The 22,086-nt window shown below is 38.7% G+C and overlaps 1 protein-coding gene across 4 annotated transcripts in view; it reads left to right on the top strand.

Annotated features, from left to right (window-relative positions):
* The window catches only part of muc13b (mucin 13b, cell surface associated), a 91,485-nt gene that overhangs the window by 39,734 nt on the left and 29,665 nt on the right, over positions 1–22,086 (top strand). For 3 of the 4 annotated variants that reach the window (XM_048614798.1, XM_048614797.1, XM_048614799.1), the window contains exons 2-6: positions 11,855–12,604; positions 14,393–14,506; positions 16,226–16,335; positions 17,206–17,264; positions 21,530–21,672. In XM_048614798.1, the coding sequence (XP_048470755.1) occupies positions 11,855–12,604; positions 14,393–14,506; positions 16,226–16,335; positions 17,206–17,264; positions 21,530–21,672 (1,176 nt within the window). Of the gene's footprint in view, positions 1–6,976; positions 7,073–11,854; positions 12,605–14,392; positions 14,507–16,225; positions 16,336–17,205; positions 17,265–21,529; positions 21,673–22,086 lie in introns of those variants that run through there. The other variant, XM_020511295.2, reaches the window with a different exon arrangement.

Here is a 22,086-nt window from a genome sequence, read left to right as displayed (position 1 = left end):
CCTTCAACCTCCTGGATTCCAGTGAAAACAAACCCAATCTATCCAACCTTTCTTCATGGCTAAAATCCCCCATACCAGGCAACATTCTGCTAAACCTTTTCTGTACCCTGTCCAAAGCATTCACATCCTTTTGATAATGTAGTGACCAGAACGGTATGCAATATTCCAAGTGTGGCCTAACTAAAGATCTATAAAGCTGCAGCATAACTTGTCTGTCCTTATACTCAATGCCCTTTCCAATGAAGGCAAGCATGTCATAGGCCTTTTTACAACCTTATCTACCTGTGCTGCCACCTTCAGTAATCTATGGACCTGCACACACAGCACTCACTGCATTATCAATACTCTTAAAGGATCTGCCATTCACTGTATAATTTACACCTGTACTTGAACTTCCAAATTGCTTCACCTCATATTTGTCGGGATTAAACTCCCATCTGCCATTTTTCTGTAACTGATCTATATCCTACTGTATCCTGTGACAACCCTCCTCACTATCCGCAACTCTGCCAATCTTTGTATCATCTGCAAACTTACTAATTAGACCAGCAATGTTTTCCTCCAAATCATTTATATAGATGATGAAAAGTAGAGGTCCCAGCACTGATCTCTGTGGAACACCACGAGTCACAACCCTGCATTCCGAAAAGCATCCTTCCACTGTTACTCTCTCTCTCCTATGACTGTGACAGCTCTGTCTCCATCTTGCCAGCTCATCCCTAATACCATGTGACTACACCTTTTATACCAGTCTGCCATGAGGTACCTTATCAAAGGCTTTACTGAAGTCCATGTAGACAATATCAACTGCTTTTCTCTCATCAATCATCTTTGTCACCTCCTCAAAAAACTCGATGAAGTTAATGAGGCATGACCCTCCACTCAAAACCAAGCTGTCTCGCTAATCAGTCCATTTGCCTCTAAATGTATATAGATCTTGTCCCTGAGAACCTTTTCCAATATTTTCCCTACAATCAACGTGAGGCTCACAGGCCTATAATTTCCTGGATCGTCCCTGCTACCCTTCTTAAACAATGGGACAACATTGGCTATTTTCCAGTCTCTGGAACCTCACTTGTGGCCAAAGAGGACACAAAGATATCTGTCAATGCTCCAGCAATCTGTTCTCCTGCCTCCCTCAATATTCTGGGATAGATCCCATCAGGACCCAGAGACCTATCTACCTTAATACTTTTTAAGATGCCCAACACCTTTCTTTCTAATAGCAATCTTAATAGCATTTCAGCATCTGAAGTTGCTTTGCCAATGAGCGAAGGACCTTGTTTGAGCACTCCAGATCGCAACTGTTGTGCGTCCTAAAGCACACAACTCACTAGGAGTGCCCATTTAATTTTATGTGACCGCTTGACCAGTACAAATGGGGAAACTTCAATTGGAGTTAATTGCTCGGATTGATTTTTGGAATTGCTAAAGTGACACAGAGGAGTTAGATTGATCACTGAAAGTAGAATGGCAGCCAAACACTTTCAGAATTGCCGGTGATGCCATTGACACAGATCTACCAGTCAGCAGCCGTGCTGTGTACATTATCACAGCTCGCCGGGTTTTCTGTGCTGTGGTGGAACTGTACAGTTTCGACTGGGACTTTGAATCCTGGCTGAAGCAGGAATGTGCAGCACAGACCCTCTAGGACAAGACCAGCAAACACAGAAGTTTCAAAAGAAGACCTGCCCCTTTTGTTGTTTTTCATTGTGCTAGCTGTTACATTCCTGTTAAGTTTTTTTCTAAAGGTCCTGAGTCTTTCAATGAGTGCATGGGTGAGTGAATGTATAAATGGTGGTGGGAGAGTGTGTCAAGTCAGTTCAGGTCAGGTGATTTGTTTGTAATTGCAACTGGGTGGGGTCATTAGTCATCCTGGACTAATGCCTAACTGATTCAGACCAGCCTAACCTTTCCTGGGAAAATATCTGGCCTCAGTCTGTTACCAAGGACTCAGTATCAACAACATTTGTAGAGAGTCCAGAACCAGTGGACATCACCTTGTCTGAGTTTAAACCTCTCAGGCAATGACTGGACACATGGTCACAGCTGGACCTCTACAGGGTCCCAGCACAGACTGAAATCCTTTCACTCCTTTGGATGTTGGAAGATTTAGGACATTATCATGTGTTCTCCATTATAACATAGCTCTTGCTGCACTGGTATCTCTCGTTGAGCTAATAAAGGTTCGAAAAGCAATCAGGAAACACTTCCGCTCTGGAGGAGGAGGTGGTTGAAGCAGTGTGATATGCTGCAGGATACCAGCTACAAAATATTTCAAGAATGCTGGATAATCCCTGAATGTTTGAGAGGTTAGGCTGTGTGTGTGCGCTCTAGGGCTGATTGCAGGCACATGTTGTGCTCATTGTACTCATTTAGCTTGGCCACTGATATCAAGGAGGAAAGATAGCATACTAAATATAGGCCTTTTGTGCAAGAGCCATAATTATAATTTCTACTGCAAAAAAAGGCTGGGCATAAAAATGGCCTTCAAGCAAAGTTTGGGAATTTCATTTCCCTTTTGCATATGCTGCAATAATAATGAATAATTGAGCTGGCTGTTTTCATGAATGTTTACTGATAAGATCATTGTTGTGAAGAAAAGAACTGAACTTACCATTTTTTTAACTGTTACTGTAATGAATAGGGAAGATGAGTGCATTATATGTGTTTTACATACCAGCCTTTTGTTCTAAAACTATTTTTCTAAAACATTGGATATTGCTTTGATATAAATTTCCCTCTAATTTACGCAAAAGGCCCAGGATACCAGGGGCAACCCTACTCAAATCCCACGTATGTTCAAACATCTTGAATTCAGCTTATATTTTTTGAATTTGTATGGTTTTGGATTTCCAACATCAGTGTTGTTTGAGAGATGGAGACTATCCCTGTGCTGTAACTTACGTGTGAGATATTGCCAGTAATCCTTGGGCCTTTTTTTTAGTATTTATTTACAGGATGAGGACATCACTGCCTAGCCGAGCATTTATTAGCCATCCCCGATTGCCCAAAGGGCAATTAAGAGTCAACCACATTGCTTTGAGTCTGGAGGCACATGTAGGCCAGATCAGGTAAAGGACATTAGTGAAGCATATGGGTTTTTCCCAACAATCGGCAAAGGATTCATGGTCATCATTAGACTCTTAATTCCAGATTTTTTAATTGAATTCAAATCCCACCATCACGTGGTGAGATTCGAACCCAGGTGCCCAGAACATTACCTAGGTCTCTCGATTAATAGTCCAGCAATAGGACCACTAGGCCATCACCTCTATTTGACATTAAGACAAAATGAGTCCAGCTTGGTTACAGTTGTATTTAATTCTTTTAAGTGGCTGAATAGTAATGAATCCCTTGAATTGTTGTGGGGGTAAAGGTAACTCGGGAGGGTGAAGAGGTGATTTTACATAATTTTCCACTACCTAAACAACCTACTATACGTTTGTAGATGTACCATCAAAGAAGTGCATGGAATTTGTGCTGAGACATTAATCTGAAACCAACCATTTGTCTGGTCAATCACCAGATGTTATACTTTGCAAAACAAGATTATTAAAGTAAAGTAATTCAAGTGGAATTAATGGATTTTATGGCAATCTTTTAACCATCACTTCCTAATCTTGTTGTTTAGGGTTTTGTGCCTTTATCGAAAAACAGAGGCACTTTGTCAGTGAATCTTGAAATGGCTGCAAGGTAAAACAACATAAATCTGCTGATGGACTGCCTATACAATATAAAAGAAGACATCACATTCTGAGCTGATTAATTGGCTTGTAAAATTACAAAAATACATTGGAAAGGTCAAAGTTGCCACATGCTACCTGCCAGTTGCTGAAAAATAATAATACTGTTGATTAAATGAATCAAGATTTTATGTTCCCTCTGGCAACTCTTAATGGTTGACTGATGCCAGACATAGCCAATTTTACACAGCATTATTTGTAAACGAGATTTTTAACGTGGAACTGCAGATTTCTCTTTAAATGCTTGTTTTGACCATGGAATTATGAGAAATGTACAGGTTAGAAACAGACTATTCAAGCCAACTGGTCAATATCTATTCTTGTGCTTCATTTAAGCCTCCACTCCCATCTATCTCCATCTAACCCTCTCCACATATCCCATCTTTCTCTTCTTATTCAAACTAGTAGTATTACTGGTAGTGGATTCCACAAGCTTCTTTTGGTGGCACCACTCAAACCCATAGCCCCTGCTATCTGGAAGGATAAGGTCAGCAGACATATGGGAATACTGCCACCTGCATATCCTCCTCAGGCTTCACTTGGAATGATTTCCTGGTCTGTAATTGGGATAAAATTCTGGAACTCCCTGCCCAACATCTCTGTGGTTATACCTACATCCCAGACTGTAGTTCATCAGGAAGGCAGCTCACCACCACTTCTCAAGGACCATTAGAGCGAAGACAGCAACACTCCCATCCAATGATTGCTTGTTTACTCCAAACTTACAACCTCTCTATTTCCAATTTCTTCTGCGGTCTCTATTGAAGTGATGAGCGATTATGTTATATTTACGATTAATAAATTTGGCCTCCCCTCTGCCAAAGTAGAAACAATATTAATATTTACTCAAACAAACCCTTTCATAGTATTGCCCAGTTGGCTTCCATGTAACAAGACGCCCTTCAGATTCTAGTTCACTCAGTTGGGCCTAAAAGGTTGATTTGCAAAGTGTGGATCTAATATCATAAGAGTGCAGCACAATTTGACCACCATAGTAAGACATTTTTGAAGTATCTTTATTCCTGTTCTTTTTGTCCTGAAGCTGATCGACTTGAGATACAGTTCCAAAGTTAACAGAAACACCAATATCTTGCTTCCAGACACTACTCCTCATGCATGTGTTTGTGCTCTAACTGTGGAGATGGTTTCAATATCCTGAGTTTCCTACATTACAACAGTGACAACACCTTACTGCTGGTGAAATGCTTTGTGACAATATATAGATGTGAAAGTCACTGTACTTAAAAGGAAGTTTATCTTTCTCTGTAAGAACATCGCAGCTTGTTGTGGTATGGTCTTTTTGTTCCTCTCAGTGTTGAGATATTCGGCTTTTTTTTGATGTAGAGATTACTGCACAAACTGCCATTGTCCTCTGAACAATCCCAAGTATTTCAGGAATCCAAGGGCATGTACAACAAAGCCCCTTAAAATTAACACATTTGCCCAAATTTTCAACCTGACAAATAGGTGACAGAATAAATTCTACCCCTATACTTTTGAGACTATATTCTATTTGTAAATCCTATTCATTACTGTGAAAGGACTGCTGTAGTTTCAGTCAGAGATTGAAGATTATCTTGCTGAACAGATTATCTTGCCGTAAGGAAGTAACACAAGCAAAAGTGAACAAAGGAATTGGTTTTTGCTCGTACAAAAACTAGGGAAAAATAAATTAATAAACTTGCAATGGAAATGAATTGCAATCCTGATTTTCATTTGGCCAATTATGTTTCTCTGATCCACATCCAAGTTAATTTACTAAAGCAATGCCAGAGACCTGCCTCTGAATTGTGTTTATTTTAAAGGGCACACTTCAAAGAATTAAATGCAGCCTTTTCTTTTCCAAATGCAATGATATTAATCACATGAACTGTGACATTAATGCATTTCTGTAATGCCATTACAAAACAACCCTTCTTCCCTATGACAACAAAAGATTTGTCCACTGTGTCTGGCTGAACTTGAACGTTGGTGAGGTAAATTTGAACGTTTTGTTTTACGTGACAGTTGCTAGGGTTGAGAATTGTATACGCTCTGTTGTGGGAAATTCCTTACTGACAGTATAAAAGTGTCTGCCTTTACAGTTAGAAACTATTCACGACTAATGCTGAGAAGCAGAGCAGGGTACTGTCTTGTTTACTTTTTGTGATTAACTTTTAATGTGAGGGATGTGAGGTGTACTGCATGTTGCGTACAAGTGATCACGGAACATTTAGTTAACATGAAAACAATAATTAATCTGCAACGAAATACACGCTCAATCATTGAGAGAAGGCAACCAATACCCTCGCCTTAAAAGATAAAACCACATTATTGTCATCATCACAGGGCAGAAAAGAGAAGCAAAATTGAGAAAATAAAGTCTACAAAAGGGCATTTAGTTCATTTGAGTTGGAACTGAGTGAAAATGTAATCAGGGAATTGCAAGTTTGCATTAAAACGCATGCAAATGGGTTCTGGGGATAAATGTCAACTAATTCTGCATGACTGGTCTTGAACTTCAAGTTGATTTACTAAAACATATAAATCAGTCAGCATTAAGAGGCCGTTAATGCGTGCTGTTTATAAAGAAACTACCAAGCTGTGTACTTGCCTATCCCATAGTTGTAGGGAGATCAAATACAGCTAGAACAACCACAGGATTACTAAAAGTGATCTTTAAAAATTCATACATAGATTGTGGGTGGTCTGTTGTTGGGACAGCCTATCCCTAATAACTCAGAGAGCAGTTAAGAGTCAACCACATTACTGTAGGGGTTGGAGTCACATGTAGGATGGCGGATTTTCTTTCCTAAAGGATATTAATGAACCAGTTTTTTTTTAAATGACAATTGACAGTGGTTACGTGCATATCATTAGGTAAGCTTTCTTTCTTTCTTTCACCATTTGCCATTTTGAGATTCAAACCTGTGTTCCCAGAACATTTACCCGAGCTCTGAAGAGTCATCTAGACTCGAAATGTTAGCTGGCGTTCTCTACATGGATGCTGCCTGATCCGCTGCAACCTCCATCATTTACCCGAGGTATCTGGGTAACTAGTCCAGTGACATCACTACCACACCAACGCCTTCCTTTTAAGAGTTGAGGCCACCTAAATGTTTGTGAGTTCATTATGTGCTCCCCACAAACAATGATGATCAGATAATCCGTGTGTGGTGTATATTGAAGAATAAATATTAACAGGTCTCCAGGGATAGCTCCTTAGATTGTCTTTGAAATAGTGCCATGGCAACATTGATGCCCCTTGAAAGGACCTCATTTTAACATTTCATCTGAAAGTCAGCATCTGACAGTGTAGCAGGAACCCAAAGACATCTGACTCCAAAGTGAGGGTGATACCCACTGAGCTACAATTGACAACACACTGCAAGAACCCATGATAAAATTTGGCATTCGAGAAACTTAAACGAGAAGAAGATAAAAATGCCTGTCTGTCTAGTCTTGCTCATTTAGATGGTGGCTGGTGATTTCAGTGTAAAATTTTCTGTGCCTTAGCTTTTATGAGCTCTTTAAACACAGCTCTATATATTTGAATGTGTTTGCTTGTTCCTTCTGATTCGTGTTAACTCCTAACTATTCTGTTATTAAGAGCCACTGAAACATCATCCTTTACAAATTTGTTTGTAAACGCAGGTCAATCCTGGCTGGAAGAATGTTGGGCTCCCAAAGTAGAGAGATAATCTCTGTTACCATTGTCCCCTGTCTTTAAAAACCAAATGGATTTCTTTATGTAGTATTGCCATTGTTTCAGTTGTTTGGAGTTCTAAGTTGCACTTACTCAGCACCGGTGAAACTGTTTGCACAGCATCAATTGAAACCATTACATCAAATGTATTTTTGTAACATGGTCACTTTTTTTTGTTTTGTCTTGTTTCTTTTTTATAAAGTATGGCTATTTACTGTTTTAACTTTATGCTTGTGAATGAGATGATTATTGTCTTGTAAAAATATTGCCACCAAAATACTCTTTCTTTCTTATACATCCTGCAACCCAAAAAAAAACCTTGTGGTATTAGCCTTTACATAGACATTTCAAGGAAGCTAATCCTTGATAATACTGCTTTTTAAATTCAGTGCCCCACTGTGAGAACAGTTCTTTATGGTGGTTGCTGTGTCTCTTAAACATTTGATAATAATGCATTTGGAATTTAAGTAAATTGACTCAGATCAGAAATTTTGTTTCCAAGCCTGTCCATTGTACAAGTTTTATCAGTTGCAAGTTTGAGCGTGGTATAATTCAAGCTTAAAATTATTCTGTATGATTTGGTTTAGTTAAATGCCAACTGGACTATCCTGATTTTGAAATTGAGATATTTGAATATTCAAAATCTAGGTGTCCTGCTAGGCATGTCTTTCTAAATAGAAGAGAGAAATTGAGCATGTATAAATTGAGCAATTAGGTAGTTAGAAAATATCTTCCTATAATATTAAATATGCTTACAAATCTTCAGAAGGCAAGTTAACAAAGAGGAAGGAAAATGTGCATTGAAAAGATTTTGTTAAAATTTAACTTAACCTTGTTTATAATCTTTATCTTCTATGTTGGATAGAAGACTTTCAGCTGTAAATATTTAACTGTTTGCTTGCTTCATTATTTGTGTAATGTGTTGCATTCATTTTGTACAGGTTTATAATGCATCATTTCTTTGTTTAAAAACTGAAGAAAGCATTTATGGAGGCATTAGATAACCTTAGTATCCGCAATTACTAAACGGTTAATCCAAGCGCACTGTCAAACATGTACCCAGATCTTGAAGCAAGGACACATTCCTGAAACAATGGCGAAACTTAATACTTCTGTGTAACTATCACCTTTGTCATTGTATTTGTCTGAGTTTCTTGCACACTAGCTCAGCAGGCTTTTATAGGAATACTGTAATGTGATAGCTGGAATGGTGAAATACAGCACTAACGTATTTTCATTATGATTCTTCTTATAAGCACAAATGTGGCTGCTTTTGAGAACTTAAGTTATGCTTGCTTCAGTTTTGTCACCTTTTCTCTGTTTAAGAAAAACTTCAGCTTTAAATACAGTTAGCCAGTAGAGGTAGATGTAAATGCATCATACACAGTAGGTATTGCTTCGTGGGCAAAGTCATAAAGTTTTGTTGCATAAAAGAAATGCTGTAAGTATAACCAGGAGAGAGCAAAGCAATCTAATCTCTTGACACTACCATTCTTAAATGTTCAAGTACTGCAAAATTTACCAACAAAGTCATTCAAATCATTTCTTCACCTTGTACATCAGTTAGTTCATTCAATTTACAGCAAGACAAATGTAGAAGAACTAACAATGCTTTGACACAGCAAAATAAGAATTAATCAATTAAATTGTCATTTTAAGTGTAAGCAACACTTTCAAAAGGGTATCCTTCGCATAAGAGATAGTAGGAACTGCAGATGCTGGAGAATCTGAGATAACAAGGTGTAGAGCTGGATGAACACAGCAGGCCAAGCAGCATCATAGGAGCAGGAAGGCTGACGTTTCGGGCCTAGACCGTTCATCAGAAAATTTTCTGATGAACGGTCTAGGCCCGAAACGTCAGCCTTCCTATACTTCGCATAAACCTGTTTCCTTTTGAACAAGTTAGAAATGTTTTTAACCTTGGTCTTCAGTAAAGCAGATGTCCAGATATGACAGGAGCAAGCAAACTACAATGCAAATGAAACTACATTATGCAGAGTCCACTGTAATAAACTGCATCACCTGATCAGGCAATAATAGACAGAGAAGATATTGCTCTAGAAGCTCAGCTTGGGACTGGAGTAAACAACAACGCTGCAAATAGTCTAGTCCACCCCATGAAGGTCACTTATGAGGAAGCCAAAATGAGTGACATTGCTGCGTGTTGGTGGCAGAGGCTAAAGGCAAATACTGCAATCTTGCCCATGCTTATTTGTAAGACATTCTGGTTCATTGTGATCAGTTTCTCAAAACAGACTGCTGGACAAACTGGTAGAGATACGTCTTAGGTGTCATCAATTTCTGTAGCTACTATCCCCTTGTCTGTGGAGGTTGATGCCAAACTCTAGGCTGATTAAGAGGTGGCAGCCAAGAATAAATTCTTCTAGGATTACAGAGTAATGAGATTTGTGTAAAAATTAATGCAAATATTGCAGAAAAAAAGTGAGTAACTGGGTATGGAACACTTGTGAAGGGACAAATAAATAAATTGATATCTTCAAAAGATTTGAAATTTTACCAGTTATGACTTTATTAAAATGAAGCCAAATGCCTTAATATTGAAGTGTATTTTTTTAACCACATATCTTGGAATATGTTGTTCAATATATTTCTTGTTAGTTGAAGAAGTAAGGTACAAATTACATTTAAGATGCATCAAGGATCTGGTGAACAAAAATATTCTTGTAGCTTCTATTTCTTTTCAAGTGAAATTTTGTATATCATTAAAGTTAAATATGGTAGTGCTTGTGGTCAGTAGCAAAGCAACAATACTCAAGTGCTAACTCCAAAGAAAGATGCCCCCAACAATCTAATTATTACAGCAGCAGAGATGTCCTGATGTTAATTTGAATCTGGTGCCAAGTCAAGGGGATTCCTGGGAAATCCAGCAACAATGGGATCATCAAATAGGGTTAAGTAACCAACTAGCATGAATTCTCCATGACCAGGAAGAAAGATGGTTTGATCGTCTGACACTCTTTAGATTCTGCAGATAACAATCCGGAGATGGCACATAAACATTTTAAGATTGATATTTCATCTTATTTTAAACCATTTAAATTTTATCATGGAGTAAAAATCAACACCAAACCAAAATAAAACTGATGTTTCAGGGTCAGAGATGATGTTCATTATTGTTATGATATAATGAATAAAAACTCAGTTAACTTATTTTAATATATTTGCTGGCTTGTTGCAACTCGTGTCTGAAGCAGGTGGGACTTGAACACAGGTCTCCTGACTCAGAGATAAGGACACTACCACTGTACCAAAAGAACACCCCAATTAAATCTTCTGAACAGGGTATGACTTTTTCAGAGGCTTTTAACAGTAGCATTAGGGCATTAAAAGGCTTTACAGCTTTTCAAAAGTGTACCCGTGGTAGGGTGGAACAAGAAATCACTGACGACAACATTTGAATTTCCATGATTAAAATGCACACATGCACACTGTAGGTGTTGGTTTCTCAAGATACAGATATTGTTGTATGCTGGCGGTTTGCTGGGCAAAATCTAGGCAAAAGTTTCTTGACACAAAGTAACAACCAAATGAATATTTTTGTGCAGCATAAACCATATAATCCCTACAGTGTGGAAGCAAGCCATTCAGCCTGTTGAGTCCACACCAACCCTCTGAAGAGCAGCCCACCCAGGCCCACCCCTTACCCTTTCAATGTAACCCTGCATTTTCCCATAGCCAATCCACCTAACCTGCACATCTTTGGATTGTGAGAGGAAACTGGAGGAAACTCACACAAACACAAGGAGAATGTGCAAACTCTACGCAAACAGTTGTCCGAGGGTGGAATTGAACCCCAGTCCCTGGTGTTATGAGGCAGCAGTGGTAACCACTGAACCACCCTGCCGTAGAGGCCCCAGTACCATACTGTTCCTACTGACTTGCTTCAGACTATTGCAGTGCCAACCATGTTACAAATCCATTGGGCACTGATGATCTTAAAGCACATATGCATCTCTCAAAATAAAACATTTTCCTGTACCGACGTTACCTCCACTTAACAGTGACTTATTTCAAAAAGCTTTTCATTGGCTCTGAAGCATTTTGAGATGAATGGTGGTCATGAAAAATACTATGTAAGTACAAGTCTTTCTTTTCAGTGTGGAGCTGGAGGAACACAGCAAGTCAAGTAGCACCAGAGGAGCATCAAAGTCGAAGTTTCGGGTCGGGACCCCTCATCAACCCAAAACGTCAACTTTCCTGCTCCTCTGATGCCACCTGACCTACTGTGATCCTCCAGCTCCACACTATATTGACTCTGACTCCAGCATCTGCAGTTCTTGCTATCTCCAAGTCTTTCTTTTCCCTTTTACTCTCCAACATAACTGTTTTTCCTCATAACTGAGATGTCCAAATTCAAAATGGTAAAATACTTAATTATAATTTGAGATACGATTTCTTTCAGGAGGGACAAATGCCACAGAATCGACTCCTGTGATGTCCAGCTCATCATCTAGTTCCATTACAGCAGCGAAACCGCAGACAACTGAACACATATTAACTTCAAACCCAAGTACAGTTGACAAGAGCACTACCTCAGCACCTATTTCTGCCTCTGAGGTAACTGTCATGGCAACCATTGCTCCAGTTTCTGATACAAGTCTTTCAGCAAGTACCCCATATATTTCAGTGACTAGTGCAAAATCATCTTCAACTGAGGGAGAAACAAAAACAACTGAAGTGCAAACCTCTTCCTCAAATGCAACACTTGATACCACGCATTCCCCAGTTAGCATGACAGTTCCAACAGCAGGGGCTTCAACTCTTCAAACGGTAGCCACAACTGAGATGCCAACAAAGACAACGGTAAATACCACCCAAACTTCAACCCCAGAACACATGACCAACGCTACCATACCTCATAATGCATCAACCAGCATACCAGCCACAAGTGGGAAAATTAATGTTACTGTGTCAACAGGCTTTTCCACAACTAAAAAATCTACTTGGGCTCCAGTGAATATTACGTCAGCCAACACATCTGCAAACAGTGAAGCCAGCACAAATGCTACAGTGCCAGCAACTGCTACCGTATCAATGAATGCGACAATGCCAAAGAATACCACAAGTGTGACAATGACTCAGAGTACAGAACTTTCCAATTCTACTTGGTCCACAACACAGCCTCCAAAGACCATGACTCCACAGCCTGCAGGTAAAGTGCAAACCTTTTTGCATTGGCTGGTGCTTCTCGGTGTAGTAAACTGCTTTGTTCCCTTTTGCTGAAAAGATGGCTAATCAGCTTGGGGTTAGAACTTAACTAAACCTCATCAACGTTAGCAATAGTTGGCTATTGGGATTGCACACTCTGTCACAACGGTGAGAACAGCAATGTCAAGGACCTGTCAAATAAATCTAGGCAAGATGGACTAATTTTTTTATGGGCAAAGTTGACTGTTGATATAAGCTCCTTCTGCCAGGAGCTGGTGCTCTCAAAGTTAACCTTGAATCTTGTCAGCTGGAATGACCTACATTTCTCCTGGGTGTATAGTAAATATCTTAAGTTGTAATGAAAACTTCACTGGCAACAGGAGTAAGCAATCATCAGCAGCATTTTTCCCCAATGAAGCCCGAATGTTAAACCTTTTTGGATGAGAAACCTTCCCAAGTATTCTCATCCAATTTCAAGTTTGGGAAAAATGAACGATGGGAAGAGCACTATTGGCATTAAATCCAGAAGGAAAAGTGTTTCTTGTTTTAAAAATCAATGTTTGCTTAAATCTGTGAATTGCCTTTCTAAATATGAAGAAAATCTGAGATCAATGCCAATGAAGGAGATATTGGCATTTTGGTTTTATAAACCTATCTTGGAGTCTGATGGAAAGTGGAATTTTCCATTAGTGCTTGTGTTGTCACTGTTGTGAAAGAGTGTCTGTTGTCTAAATAAGCACCTGATTTATTTACAGATTTGAACACCTCAGTTTTCCATCTTGCTCAGTAAAGTGATTTAACTTTCTGCTGCCAGGCAGTTTGTGTGAACACTTAGTACATGACAGCTGTTATCAGTACATTTTTTAGATGATAAGAACGTGGAATAAACAGCTAAAGTAATGGTGCAAAACTCTGGAACCATTTAAGAAAAGAAAGAGGAACATTTGGAAGACCCTTTATATTTGAAGAATAACTGAAAAGTCTACGACACCCATAATTATTTTGCAATTTTAGAAATTTTCTGCATTCTCAGTTATTCCATACACTTTATCATTTCACCTGTATTTAATGTACAAATGGAAGTTTCCTTAATTGTAGCTTCTAGCTTATCAAGATGTTGACCAGGTCAAATATTTTCCTACAAAATATTACAGAGAAGAGCCATGCCCTTGAGTTGTGCAAGTTTATGTCCAACGTGTTGTCCCAGGTCTTGGATAAAAAGCTATGTTCACGCTTTATTCAACTCAGACTTCAGCTAGTCAAGGATACAGAAGATGAATTTTTAATTTTAATAGAATAAAGAAGATGAAATGTCTTTTCAAATTTTCGTAGGAATCAGAATTATCCATATGGTCAGCAGTGAAGGGGTCTGAGCTGGAGTTGGTGTAACAGTTGTCAGACTGTCATATCATCATGCATTGGTCACAATACAGATTGTTTTTTAGCCAAGTCCGCAATTTGATTTAAATGACTGATGAAGCAAATGGGGAGATTCCTTGCGAAATTTGTTCATCCATTGTACACACAGGTTGTGTAGCTACAGTTGACAATGGGGTGGCTTGAAGCTTGGGTAAATCTAAATCCTATTGTTAATCTCCATTGGTGATCATGACCAACGCTAGAATTACATTTTTTAAACACTGTAAGAAATAAGTAGTAAGTTTCTTCTAATCCAAAATTTTGATTCATTGTGTTCAGTACATTTCAAATCATATGTGATGTTACTTTGCCAAATAGGTCTGTAATGAAACAAATAAATAACAATTTCAGTATGTACTATTTTGATTTCCAGATCATTGCAAAAATGCAGTCTGTCCTCCTAGCAGTACTTGTGTGAATCTATTTCAGTCGTATAAGTGTCAATGCTCCCCTGGACTCTTTGAGAAAGAAAATAGCTGTGTGCCAGGTAAAAAGAAAATTGTCAATCCTATTGTTTTATGATAATGTTTACATCAAACTCTTGATTCACATATGCTACTTTTTATTAACATAAGACCCAATACAGTGGTGTTTAACCCCTGATATGCTGGTCTGTCTCAGTAAAGAAGAAATTTGCCAAGATTCCTTAATACTAATACTAATGACCGCAGCACTCTAATCTAAAAGCAGCTTAAGATTTCACTTATTAGGATTACATTAAATGTGTTTTTATATTGTGGAATAGCTGTTTGAGTGATTGTGCACGACTTACTGCCACAATCATTGTTAACGTCTTTATTAACATGGAGGTAATTTTGAAGACGCACAAGAATATTTCCTGCTTACTATTGGATAGCAACTGCTCCAAGTTCATCTGTAATAGTCTGCATGGTGGATATAGAGTCAACAGTTTTAACTAAGAAATAATTACACTTGCCCTCATTTTTGACCACTGGCTGTCCTCAACATACAGATCAACAAGAGCTAAAGTCTTTCACTGAGGTAACTCCTTTAAGCCAATCTGTCTTTGCCGGTGTTTCCTTGGGTTTGTGTGTATACATGTCTTTCCTTGCTGCACGCGTAGAGACTGATTAAAGTTGGGGATAGGTAAACAAAATTACAGGTATGGGACCCCCAGCAACTTTCTCCACCTCTATACATGGAGGAGTGCCTAGTATCAAGAGAAAGTGGATTAAATAAGGGAAATGGGTCTCCAAAGACTCTCTTTCATAATCTGGCATAATGTTTATTGTGTGCATTAAATACTTTCTTTTATCCACTTGTCAAACTGGGTTGACCTTGTGGAGAAAGGCAGCCTTGTGTTGATTGTAATTTTATTGTAATTAATACTGGAAGTTGAATAGTTACCTTTATAATATCTTCAATAACTAGTTCAGTAGAAGAATGCCCACTTTCAGTCTGACATTTTGAGAGTTCAGAGTCCATGACGATCTTGATCGAAGGATGACACTCTTGTGCACTGTTGGATTGCCACATTGTCAAAGGTGCTGTCCTTCAGATTCAATCTTTACCCAACCTGAACAGGAACTGTCCCCTGTTCTCTCGCAGTATTTTAAACAGCAATGAAATCCTGGTTTGCTGCCTAACCACCTTCCTCCAACTAACACCACCAAAACAGTTTGTTTGCTGCATTTGCCTACATTGCAGATGTCATTACTTGGATGCAGTGCCCTTTAGAGTAACCTTAGGAGACAAAAGGTGCTATAGAAACACACATTTATAAATAAAATAACTTCTGTTTTCCATATTGACTGAGAAACCCTTTGCACAGACAGTTTTGCTAATAACATATTTGCATTTCCATTATAGTCCATTTTGTCATTATCTCTTTAAGACCTCTGGATGCTTCTTTACTTCTGCAGTAACTTTCACTGTTGTTAACTGTGACTGAGTTATTTTCTCTTAGTTATAATTGTACACTTTTAATAGTCAGTATCTATTTGTAGAATATTTTCCTACTCCATTCTGTGAGTGAGTTTTTTTTGGATTATGTTGGCTGACAAACTGAAAATGACAATAACAGGAATTCACAGCCCATAATCTCTCTCTTCCTCGTGGAATCAAACCAGACGACAGGAAGGCATCTGTTTGCCTTATGGCTTTTTTGGTGTGATTGAATCCTTACACTAATTGTCCAGGCTACATGGTCAATATGCCAATGTTTTGTCTCTATCTCTCTTTATAGCGAGAATCTTCCCAGGAATCTTGCACTTAACAAATATCACTTTTATGGATGCCATGAAAGAAACAAACACAAAGGCATTTTCTGACACAGCAAAAGAAATAGCGAAAGAGGTTAGTTACAATCCAGCAATCTACTTAGTCATAACTAACATACTAATCTCCTGCACAACGCAGCAATTCTGATTTAATGTCTGAGGAAATCTCTGGTTTTGGGCAATTGTTCTCCTAATGGGGTGGAAATATTCCACGTTAAATCTCATGTTAGGATCTTTTTCTACAGTTGTGGAAGAACTCCAAATTTTCGGTCTGTTCAGCATGACTTGCTGGACAACTTGTAATCATTGAAAACTTGTGAGGCTTGTCCTGAAGTCCTGAGCAAATAGTGCCAATTGCGAAAGCAAGTAAATTGTATCTACCACTATGTTTAAATGATGCTGCTAGCTAGCCTCTCCTAGTTTAGTTCAGCTCTACTAAGGGGAGGGGGCTGATATCATGCTGATTTTGTCATTGATCCACTGAACAACAGCCTTTATTGGACAAAAAAACCTTTGTTGTCAATGCATAGATTGGGAGAAAACATGGAGAATTGGTGCCTGCAATCTGCACCTTTTTGTTAGAAATGCTGTCTACTGCAGTGTATGACCATGTATCCTTTTGCAGCAGAAGGGGATCCTTTGTGTTCTAGTTGACTTTCATTTCTTTCCTCAAGTAATTTTGTACAGAGTTATGCTTAGCCATATGGTTCAGTGGTACTTGTTTCTCATTTTCTTATGGCGTACGTATTTTTTTCATCTCCCACCACTGCCGCTAACTGTAGTAACAATTGAACAGCATTGTAACCCTCAACTTTTCTTTAGCAACTACTGTGAAACTTATTTTAACATGGTGTGAAAGTGCCATTGCTTAAAAACTGAGACATGCATATTGACATGATTCCTCAAACTTCTTTTTGATTTCTCCCCTTCTTGCTACTGTTGTTAGATGGAGGGTCTTTTTAAAGATGACAGTTCCTTCTACAAATCTGTTGTTCGGAAGCTTGGGTAAGTATCCGTATTTAATTGCTGGGTAACTCCTGGTCATGTGCTAGATCCTGTCTTCAGCTTGAAAATGCATGTTTAACTATGTAATGGCCCAGTAAGTGTGAGTTACCTCTCAGTCACTAAATAATAAGCTGAATAATTTGCCCTTTGATACTACTGCTAACATAAGGAAGAAACACACAATACAATAAAACTAAAAGAAGCTCATCATAAGCAATTAACATTCCAATGAAAGGCTGAGGAATCTTCCCAACTAAATCAGAATGCTTCTGCAGTTATAAGATGTTGTGTGTTCTCCAGTATCCATCAGTTGCGGAATCTGGGAGTTGAGACTCTTTGACCACACAAAGTAATATTGAATCCCTGTATGTTTCTGATTTCTTTGTTTCTTTAATCCCTTCGTTCAGTTTATTCACTTCAAGTCATTTTCAGTGCAGCTATTGTCCTTAGATTGTTCTAAGAAATGTTATGAATAATATTTTAAACCATAAAACGCAGGCATAGTTGAACAATGAAAAGAACTAGGGACACCTCTTAGTCAGTCCCTCAGGATTGAGGATGATTTGCTTCCACTCTGGCTTGTTGGGTTCTGAGATGGTTGATAATTTCAAAGTGGAATTTGCAAACTCTTCCAGGTCTGGGCAATCAGTGCTTGATGGGTCAGGTAGATAAATTGTTCGTAGGCTTGTGCACTCTTTCTAATGAAAGCTGTCTGTGTTTGGCCTCAATATCAAGATGTAGAAAATGAATCATGTTTTCCAGGATTTTGCTGTTGATTTTGAATTGGTAGACAGTAATTGTTGAGTGGATGCATGTTGTAAAATTACACGCCTACGTGGATGATAATAATGGTATAAATGCTCATGAAAGAACTAGGGGAGATGTTGGCCTTAGACTTCATTCTAATGTGTAGTTTGTGTTCAATCTCAAGAACGTTGTAATCATTTTATTGACTTGGATATAACCATAGAATTCTAGAATCCCTACAGTGTGGAAGCAGGCCATTCAGCCCATTAAGTCCTCATCAACCTTCTGATGAGTGTTCCATCCAGACCCAGCCAGCTACCCTCTCCCTGTAACCCTGCATTTCCCATGGCTAATCCACCTACCCTGCACAATCCACCTAACCTACACATATCTTTGGACTGTGGGAGGAAAGTGGAGTACCCGGAGGAAGCCCATATGCAAATGCCTGACAGTAGCCTGAGGCTGGAATCGAACCTGGGTCCCTGGTGTGTTGAAGCAGCAGTGCTAACCACTGAGCCACCATGCCACCCCACAGCATCATACTGCTGACTTGCTGATACAAAAAGACTCCGAATCAACGCAGTTTAGCCTGGTTCTTTTAGACAGTGTGTGAATTTGCATAGGTTTGCGATGTGTCTTTGTATTGTTTCATTGTGAAGGCCTCCGCCCTGGTGCACACACACTGCATCATATGCCTGCAGCCTGCCAATTGGCTTAGATTGGTGCTGGTGCTTAAGTCAAGTCCATGGAGAATTCTTGAGAATGTGCTGACGTTTAAATGGCTCACCTCATTTGTGAATGGAAAAATTGTTCACTTGACATTACATGTAGGTGATAATCAAAACTGTTTTTCAGGCATCAGAAATTCAGGCTGTTAAACCTTTCCCCTCCATTTACTTCAAATTGTGTACACTAGCAAAATAAAATAAATTCTTAATGTCAAAGCTACTGGTTACAGACAAGCCTGCTTGTACATAGAAATGTCAACATCCATTATCTTCAGATGAATGGTCTATTTATTTCAAATAGCCTTTTTAGTTCTAATGTGGACAATTTAGCAATGTTTGATTTTCAGTGGAATTTTTTCCATTTGCTATGGTGGAGTTGCAACAAAACCTAGGTTGGACCACAACGTTGTTTCAAAATTTCAATATTGTTAATGACTTATGCTGCTTGAGGGCGAATGAAGGTAAAACTGGCTAGAACTGGGGAGTGTGTTCATTGGTGGAAGATATATAACCTGGGAATTCATCCAAGCTTCAATCGTCAGCACTGGAGCTTGGAGAGACTTGAGAGACTGCAATATAAATATAAAACCTGGTTTCCAAATAAATATTATGAAATATAACAAATAACAAATAAAAGCTGTCAAGCAATATAAATACAAGCCAATGGTAATCAGGAATGCCAGCATGTTTTAAACTGAGAAAAGAAACCTTCCAATCACTGTACTGCACCAGCAGCTAGGAAGTTATTTCCTAATCTGAACAACCGGGCCCAGCTTGAATTACTGAGTTTGGATCTGTTGCATCTAAACACAGACTGAGTTAGAGAATGGACTGTAACTGAAATTCCCCCTTTCTGTCTTGGCACCCACTGCTCTTGGTTACTACTTCTTCTCATTTCCCTCCAGAACAAAAGATACTATTTCATGTTGATGCAATGATTCATGTAATTTCCCTTCGTGCAATTCTCAATTTTTGCTGTCAAGACAAATATTAGTTTATGTAGAAGTTTATAAAATCATGAGGGGTACAGATAGGATTAATGGTGAAGAAGGGTCTAGACCCGAAATGTCAGCTTTCCTGCTTCTCTGATGCTGCTTGGCCTGCTGTGTTCATTCAGCTGTACATCTCATTATCTCAGATTCTCCAGCATCGGCAGTTCCCACTATCTCAGGATTAATGGTGGGTGTCTTTTCCCTAGGCTGGGGCTTTCAAGACTAGGGAGCACATTTTTAAGGTGAAAGGAGAGAGACATTAAAAAAGGCATGATGGGAAGGGCAAATCTTTTACACAGAGGATGGTTCACATGTGGCATGAACTTCCTGAGGAAGTGGACACAATTATGACATTTAAAAGACATTTGGATAAATACAGGAATAGGTAAGGTTTAGAAGGATATGGGCCGGGAGCAGGCAGGTGAGACTGTAGTTTGGGATTATGCTTGGTATGGACTGGATGGACTGAAAGGTCTGTTTCTGTGCTGTGTGACTCTGTGACTCCATGTACCAGGCTCAAGTGCAGTTACATTCCAGTGGCTGTACTTCTGAAGTATTTTCCATCATCTCTGACACTTGTAGTGACTTCAGAGCAAACCTTCATTTTGCATTCACGTGATGAAAGTATGCACTTCCAGAAGGGAGTCAAGTAGGTGTACCCTGAGAATGTAAATTTTGAAAATTCTGGTTGAATTTGGAAATAGAATTGAGTTAATTAGCAAGCTGAAGCCATAGTTATGATCCCTATAGGGACTGGTCTTACTTTCTGAAAAAGATAAATTTGAAATACACATTACTTGGATAATTAAGTTACAGTATTCCATAGATTACAAAATATAAGTAAAGCTAATTTGTTTTAATGTAAAATGTCCGAGTAAACACCACCTTAGGTATTTACTTGTACTTTACTTTTGAAAGCACAATGAAATACAGCCATAAAGACTCAGGGCTAAAAGCTTAAGCTGAACCTTCCCTTTTCCACTATAAATCTCCCAGAAAGTCCTTAGCTATTTGTCAGATTCTTAAAAATTGTCCACTTTATTGGGAGTAACACCAGATCTTCCAGCTGAAGTCTGAACTTCTTTCATTATCCCGACATGTGAACTTACACATAACTATAAACCTGTCTGATTTCTACTGTCTGTATTCTCCTGGCCCACAACTGCTGCATAACTCTTGACAAATCCTTTTCCTTTGCCTCTGAACTTTGGGCTTCCACATGAAGTTAGTTGCTTCCAGCTCAAAGACCAAATCTTCTGACTTCTCAAAGTTGAACTGCTTGTTTCAGAGCAAAACACACAGATAAACCCCACATGAAGGCAACATATTTCCAGGGCAACATGGCATTCCTGGAATGTTCCAAACATAAATTTATATTAATTAACTCTTGGTTTCAAAGCAAAATGTCTGAGGTCCACAGAACTAGTTTAAATTTCTAATGAAATTCGGACAAGATTTCTCAGGCTTCTTTTTTATAATTTCCCAGCAAAATGAAGGTCAAGTTCTGTTTTTATGACATTCACCTTCCCACCTTTGACCAGTAAGGTGCACATGACAAGGGTTTTGAAAGAAATATATTAGGTGGTCTTGCACTTTCCTACCTCTAGAGGTTTGACAACCTTTCATGTAAACATTTAATTTGCCAGATTTGCACTTCTAAAAGTAATTATAAATGAGAAATATAGATTGTCACCTTAATCTGTGGCCAAGTAAATGGTGTAAACAATGAGTTGACTAACTATGGAGCCTTTTGTATGTGTATATGCTCATTCTCATTTGCTGCTCTTTGTCTTTTCAGAAAAGGAAGTGTTAATGCCTTTTTAGACAATATTTTTGCACTTTCTTCCAATGCAACAGAGAAATCTGTCACCACACGCATCCAAGAGGGTATCAAAACTTGTACATCCTGTAAACTAATATCGCCTTCAGACTCTTATACTGGTAAGTAAATGTTCTGTGTTGATGTGGAGCAGCTGTTGAATAAAACAGAATGCATTCTGTTGTAGTGATTCCATGAAATGTCTAGGCAATGGCTGTCATATTTACAGCATAGAAAGAGGCCACTTAGCCCATTGTGTTATGCCAGGCAAAAAGTCAGCCATCCAGCCAAATCTCACTTTTCGGCAATAGACCCATAGGTCTACAGTTTTTGGCACTTAAGGCAACGTGACTCAATTAAAAATGGATGTCTGGATCAGATTTCTGCCTCTAGTACCCTTTTGAGCAGTGAATTCCAGGCTCCTGTCATCCTCATCTCTCCTCTAATATTTCTAATTGTATTTGAAATAAATACCTTTACTGTTGTAGAGATAGTAAGAACTGCAGATGCTGGAGTCAGAGATAACACAGTGTGGA

This window comes from Rhincodon typus, chromosome 30 (assembly GCF_021869965.1).
Source record: "Rhincodon typus isolate 14 chromosome 30, sRhiTyp1.1, whole genome shotgun sequence".
NCBI classification, from domain to species: Eukaryota; Metazoa; Chordata; class Chondrichthyes; order Orectolobiformes; family Rhincodontidae; genus Rhincodon; species Rhincodon typus.
The sequence above is the reverse complement of the archived record's forward strand: the minus strand, read 5'-3'. Positions and strand labels throughout refer to the sequence as shown.